At 33.0% G+C, this 7,585-nt stretch overlaps 1 protein-coding gene across 1 annotated transcript; it reads left to right on the top strand.

Annotated features, from left to right (window-relative positions):
- Positions 1 to 390: 390 nt before the first annotated feature.
- LOC124541536 (U4/U6.U5 small nuclear ribonucleoprotein 27 kDa protein-like) lies at positions 391 to 3,860 on the top strand. The gene is made up of 2 exons (XM_047119451.1): positions 391 to 479; positions 561 to 3,860. The coding sequence occupies exon 2, from the start codon at positions 566 to 568 to the stop codon at positions 1,022 to 1,024; it is 459 nt and encodes a 152-aa protein (XP_046975407.1). The 5' UTR covers positions 391 to 479; positions 561 to 565; the 3' UTR covers positions 1,025 to 3,860.
- Positions 3,861 to 7,585: the final 3,725 nt, after the last annotated feature.

The following is a 7,585-nucleotide window of genomic DNA, read 5'->3' as shown; positions in this document are numbered from 1 at the left end:
CTTTATTAGGGAAAATTTAGACCCTGGCAACACAGTTATACCGCTCCGTTCGAGGCAATAATTTTATTTTCAGCAAATATATTTATAATTTAAAATTAAATTAATTAAATAATTGTGTACATTTAATAATCATTTTTTCATTTATTTGATTCAATAATACGTTTCTGTTTGTCAATAAGACAAAACTATAATTTTGTTTCTTGCTTAAGAGACTTATACTGTTTAATTTTAATGAAATGCTAATTCCTATTTTCAAAAAATAACTATTATCTTTAAATAAATAAACTTGCTGTTAAAAAAACTTATTATGAAATAAATTATTTAAATTTGTAAGCGTGAAACGAAATGCATCGATTTCGTCGTTAAAAAAAATTAATAATAATTCATTCATTTCCAAAATGGCGAACGTTTAGGTTGTGTGTTACTGTTATCTTTTTTGTTTTTTTATAAATTTTACACGCTGTTGACTTGACATTGAGGTAAATATATGAATTATCAATTCTTTCTATTCAATTACATTAATTAAACTTATATTTATTTATATTCATTGTTTGCAACAGCTTTAATGGGTCGCTCGCCGAGTCCGCGGCGGCGTGAGGACCGTCGTGATCGCCGTGAGAGGGACAGGGAACGCGATCGAGACCGCGACAGGCGGAGGCCGAGGACCCGGTCCCGTTCGCGATCCCTAGACCGTCGAAGGCGCTCCCCAGAACGCAGGCGGTCGCCGTCTCCACGCCGGAAGCGATCCAGGTCCGTATCCGCGACGCCGACGACATCGTTCGTCCCGAAACCCAAGAAGAATTTCGGCGAACGGCCCATAGTCACGCCGGCAGATTTGGAGGGAAAAACGCCCGAGGAACAGGAAATGCTGAAGGTGATGGGTTTCTGCGGCTTCGACACGACGAAAGGTAAGAAAGTCGACGGCAACGTCGAAGGAGACGTACACGTAGTATTGAAACGTAAATATAGACAATACATGAACAGGAAGGGCGGTTTCAACAGGCCGTTGGACTTTGTCGCGTAACGGTAGCCCACAACCTATTTCTATTGTTTGTTAGGCCTCCAGGGTCGCCCGATGTGATATTGGTTCTTTTAAAGCTTGTTCATACATGAACTGATGTTATTCCAGTAAGAATAGGAACATTTTTGGACGATATTGTCTCCGTTGATCTTGCAAGACGTGTAACCTTGACCCTTTTAAGCCAAGGACAGACAAGATGAATTTCTACACGACATCAGTTGTGAGGACAAGCTTTAAGAACAATTTTATTAGGATTAAGTGTTAAACTGTTTTCCATTTTGTATTGAACTAGTTTTTGAGTTTTGGCTGTGATATACACATACATTTTTAATAATTAACACTATTTTATACACTTTAAATGATATTTATTTTCAATCAGTTGATATAAAACAATATATTTTGAGGTTATAAAAGAAATTACAAAAATTTTAGTTAACGAGTAAAAATCACACAACACTACTGAATATATATCACAATTAAAACTCAGAAATAATAATATTTTGCCGCACTACACTGAAAAATATCATTTGTAAATATCCGGTACAAACAACAAAATCAATCTTACTGTGATTCACAGAGAAACAACAAGAAATTGACTATTTGAAAGACCGATCAGTAAGATTTTAAAAGTAAGACGTTGATTCTATGTTGTTTTGTGGCAAAACTTAGGTTCTAAGTTAGATGTAAGCCCGTTACCTCAGTGCCCGCGCGCAGCTCTTGCCCGCGCGGGTTTTGGTTGAGCGCTCAGCGCACCAAGAAATCTCATGGAGTTGATTCGGAAACGATAGCATGGCTTGTGAAGTTAGTTCCATCGTCACACGATCAAAGATTATACTTGTAGTGCAGACAAAATTATTTTCATAATAATATTGACATATCTCAAGATTATAAAGTTGATTTGACTCCAATCTGCAATTTAAACTGAATAAATCTTTGACATGCAAGCGTACAGGTTGACATTACCATCAATAGTCTAGCAATACTTGCAAAGCACCGCAAGATACCGCATACTTATATTTTATATATTCATGGTGTAACTTCACATAGCCTTACCATAAGACTGATTTGTCGTAGCTAAGTTGAACGTTGCCCGCGCGACGCGACACACACAGGAACCATAGTTATATTTATACACTTTACACCCCCTCCCCCTGACCTTTATCCTCCACAATGTACAATAGTTACAGATGTACGGAGCAGAGTGTGATTTCATCAATGTTTTTGTTGTTTAAGAGTTATTGGGTCTAGAATGTAGTTCCTTTATTGTTTTGTCTAGTCTATTTATGTTTAGAGTCATTTTAAATATATAAACAGAGAAGAAATTAATTATTTTATATTGTTTTTACTGAAAAATTATTTAAATATATTAATTACTATAGCTTAGGATTAATAATAAGTTAAGATACAAAAAGTATATAATTTAAATTCAGATTGTTCACCTGAAGTAATTCTTAAATGACAAATGAATGTTGATGACACCGCATTCTGTATCGTTCGTCTCCATAGACCATATACAATAATATACAAATGTTGCATATATGTGATATATTTAGTGTAAGACGCGCACACGCGCCGCGCGGGGGCTCCGGCAGCAATACGAATCGTTCCCGAATTGACTTCATTTGATTTGTCACTACACCGCACCCATTGAATGAATCTAAAGCAAAAACAATACACTGTCCGATGAAAAAAGTCACTTTGAACTGTCTAGTCGCTATCTGGAAACGACTACAAAGTTACTGGCATGCATTGAGTTAAAATACCGTTTTAAGAAAACATGCATTTTTTTATGACTGGAATATTGAACCGATATATTTTCTCTTCCAAAAACTAATGAAAAAATAATTAATGAAAATTAAAGAAGGTTTTATGTTACAACAAACAATATTCTTTATATATGTATTTATATCTGGTTTAAAAGATTTTTAAAACAACAAATTTTTTGTTTATAACATACAATATCTTTGGCTTAAAAAGAATTTAAAAAATATGTATAATTTTAATTTTATATACGACAACAACAACACAGGAATCTAATAGATTCATTCCCACGTGTACATACCACGAATTTGTATTTATTTTCTATTGTAATTCTAAATTGTACTTCTCACACTTATATATAATTTAAAATTGTGAATATTAGATCTAAAAACATATCTATAATTCGTAATCCTTGGAAGCTTCTGTCCGATAAATACTTGTTCCAACATTTAATTTTTCTCTTACATGTAAACTTCACTTTTTTTTTAAATTTGACTTATCAATTTTGTGTTCAAGACAAAAATGACAACGACTCACTATGTTGAGAATTTGTATATTTTGAATGATTCATGTAATTCTATGATTAAAAAAATATTACTTTGTTTAGTAATTTGTCTATGTTTAAAATTTGTATGAATTAAAAAACTATATTATATGCTGTTACCTGTTATATACCTGCAAAATTATTTTGTTTAATATTTGTATTGTACAATACAAAATACAATATAATTTTTGTATAAATTACTATATTTTGAGTTGGTTGAAAATTGTTTTGGAATATTTCTCCGTAGCAGGCTATAGCAAGAAATGAAAAACTGATTTTATGTTACCTTTAAATTTGCAATATTTGCTTTTCGACAGCAGATTTACATTGATTTGAAATCTGTAAAATTTCAATATTAATTGTTTGTACTTACAATAGTCACTAAGAATAGTAATTTTTTTTACATATGAAAAATATTGATCAGTCAACGATCAAGTCTTGTAATAATTGATTTGGCAATTTCTATTCATATGTAAAAAGAGTTTGCTCGGTCCAAGGATGTAAAATTCAAAATAAAACTGATTTGGATTGAAACGAGTTGTTCTCATTAACCCAATTGTTCCCCCTTCCCCAAAACAGCAGCCTGTGTCCTTGGAGTTCAAGTTTGCTTAACACCAAATTTCTTCAAATTCAGTTCATTGTTTTTGGTCGTGAAAGAGCGACAGTACTATCACATATATAATATTAGTATAGATTATAAGAGGTAAACAATACAATTTTTAATAGGTTATTTCCAGAACTTATGATGGAAATCGGCAGACAATGTTAGCGAGTAACCCAAGCCTCCAATATGGTGCTAATGTCATTATTATATAACATTATTTTAATGATTATAGTCGAAACTATTTACATAATAAGGAAGTCTCATGACATGATAGCTACTAACATGCTGAACCAGCATTCTTTTGTAAAGTCTGTATCATTACAATATTAGATCATGTTTGTTCCCTACAAGTCATTTTTGTGTGTGAGAAATAGAAAAGGTCTAAGAATTGTTCCTTGAGGGGTTCCTAAAACTCACTGACCACCTAGAAGATATAGCTTAAACGTCAATCATTAAGTCCAACTAAATTCATTGAAATTTATTAAAATTAGTAAGTAATCTAAAGGCGGAATGTTCAGTACTTAATTCCATAGTGATAAAGTTTTAGTCTCATAAGCAACAAAATCAAAGGCTTTTGATAAGTCTGTGATTCCAGGCTTCATAGATAGACTAGATATATCGAACTCGAACGACCCATAGCAAAATCAAAATTAAACTAACCTATTAAATACCTAATGGGTCTGAAGAACTGCCAGATTTGCCAGCCACTGCTGCCACTGCCAGAACAGACTGCGATAAAATATAAAAATTAATGCTAAGAATTAAGATTCATCAATCTTAAAGTTAAGGTCTTTCCTTGGATTTGAGGATAAAGAAGGGCTTGATTCAAAGATATTCCAATAATAGTATCTAAGTAATACAAAGGCGGAATATATAAAAATATATAAATCACGAACATGGCTATTCTGTAACAAGACACTCGAATCTCACCGCAGAACATGAGTGCCAAGTATCAGAAAATATAATCATTAATTATTTAAAAAGAAAAGTGTATTTTCTGCCTCGCACAACCACTTTGTGGAACCAGCTTTCGCCGGCGGGTTTTCCGAACCGATACGACATGGGAACCTTCAAGAAAAGAGCCTACTCCTATCTGTATAGCCCCCTGGTGTTGCAGATGTCCATGGGCGGTGGTAGTCACTTTCCATCAGGTGAGTCTCCTGCTCGTTTGCCACCTATACCATAAAAAAAAAGAAAGACACGTACCAAAATCGCGTATCACTCTAAATTAGTTGTCAATATTTCACGAGTGAGATTTACTACAGAATCGCACTTCAGATCTGAACAAAATTTGCCATAGATACACTGTCTGGAACAGTACACAAGTTTCATAGTATCCCAGAAACATACCTACCTGACTTAAACGATCTCCGTGGTCGTGTAGCGTGTACCGGTTTTCATGGGTACGCCACTCCGAGCTCCCGGGTTCGTTTCCCAGCCGATGTAGAAGGTTTATAAGTTTTCGATGTTGTCTCGGTTCTGGGTGTTTGTGTTATCGTCGTTACTTCTGATTTTCCACAACACAAGTGCTTTAGCTACTTGCATTGGGCTCAGAGTAATGTATGTGATGTCCAATATTTATTTATTATTTACCTAACTGTAAACACCCCTCCTCACATACGGTACAAGCCGCGTGCAGGAACTAATATGTCATAAATACGACGTTATTTATTAAATAAAACACTAAACATCGTTCACATAACATTTATTTCATATGTAACACTTCATTTCATCATCAAGGAGTTAATTTTACAATAGCTTACAAGAGAATACTGTATTGCCTTAACATAATTGTCGGATAGACAAAAAATGATGAAATTTAAACTTACATTACACTGGCTCACTGCAAGAAATCATTCTTAACTCAACGTATATTGCCTGTAATATAACCTTAACATTTTGAGCAATCGTATCAGTTTTGACACATTAATGTTACAATGTATCTCTATAATGTAATGTTACAATGTAACATTACAAGATAAGCACTGCAATGCTCAGAATCTGAACTGTTTTAACTACAAAAACAAATCCCGCTGAGAAATAGCGTACTCAAATCGAATGTGATGGGTTTTATGAATTTTGCCGATGATACATCGTTGGACCGTACTATACATAATATCTCAGTTGAGAGAAATATAGAGTATGTAACAAAAAAAAAAAAGATAAATTAAATAACTAATAATTTCTTACAGGTAACCAACGTAAAGAACCAAATGCTGTTTAATATATAAACAAGTAACGTTTCGTTTTACTTACGAACTCATTTATCTACGAGACGTTATTCGAAGCTAACAATTCATACAAGTGTATTAGAAGGCTACGAGTTACTGATACATAAATGTTTACATTTTATTTGTACGGGGACCCCTCAAGGTACAATTCTCAGACCTTTTATATTCCTCATATGCATAAATGACTTGCCTTATTATACAAAAAGTATTATTTATTAATGATCCTTCATTTTTAAAAGAAAACGGTTACATTAAAGATATAGGCAAGATAATTTTACCATTCGTAAGTAAAACGAAGCGTTATTTTAACAACGTAACTGTTACACAATGAGATTCATAGTAAATAAATTAGGAACTTGACTAATACAACACAAAACCACAAATACATTCTTATAACTTAATTTACACATTTTCAAAACATATATATATTTAAAACATCTCCCCTTACAGACTATATATATCATACTATACATTAGGAATGATATTACATATTTGTGCATGTAATTGGACAAATAATAAAACGGGACGTGCCGATTTTGATAATGTTTTTCACAAACCTAAATAAATTATTGGCACAATTTTGTTATCATCGCAAAACACAAGCGTTATCAATTATTACATATAACATTAAAATTTTCTTAATATAAATATATATTATGTCATTTCATTAATATATTTCAGTGATAAACAATTAATTATACGAGCAATTTTTCATCTAAACATACTACTGGTCCTATAAACAATACGCTTTTTACATAAAACAATTACAAGAAATAAATTTACATTACATATGAAACTATACACATCATTCTTCAGGCGATTTGTCAAATATTATAAAAGCACGTTATTATAATGTCAGTATAAAATTAAAAGCATATCTGGGAATTGATGCAAAAATCTGTTTTAGCATGAGATCGTAGATTTTTACACAATATATATTCTATATAATAAATATACAACTATTGTACACAGCTATGGAATCCTAATTGGATATCGTCCAAACGTAGCTGATGGGTAAGCTAGGCGTGGTCCCCTAAAGGAAATAATGGAAAGAACAGTGCGACCTCAATATAACGACTTCCTCGATGTAACAAATTATTCTTAATCCCCTTGAATTTTCCGTAAGAGGCAATGTAATACTTTGCGAACATTTATGTCGAACAACCTCTTTATAACTAAATTTCAACTATCACAAAAAATATAGTAAAACAGCCTGTAAATTTCCCACTGCTGGGCTAAGGCCTCCTCTTCCATTAAGGACAGTGTTTGGAATATATTCCACCACGCTGTTCCAATGCGGGTTGGTGGAATGCACATGTGGCAGAATTTCGATTAAATTAAAAACAGGTTTCCTCACGCTGTTTTCCTTCACCGCCGAGCACGAGATGAATTACAAAGACAAATTAAGCACATGAATCAGCGGT

Source organism: Vanessa cardui, chromosome 28, assembly GCF_905220365.1.
Source record: "Vanessa cardui chromosome 28, ilVanCard2.1, whole genome shotgun sequence".
Lineage (NCBI taxonomy): Eukaryota > Metazoa > Arthropoda > Insecta > Lepidoptera > Nymphalidae > Vanessa > Vanessa cardui.
This window is presented reverse-complemented; position numbering and strand designations above follow the sequence as displayed.

Bases quoted from the DNA above. Each gene is read 5' to 3' on its own strand.
- LOC124541536 (XM_047119451.1), top strand. From the start codon at position 566: ATGGGTCGCTCGCCGAGTCCGCGGCGGCGTGAGGACCGTCGTGATCGC.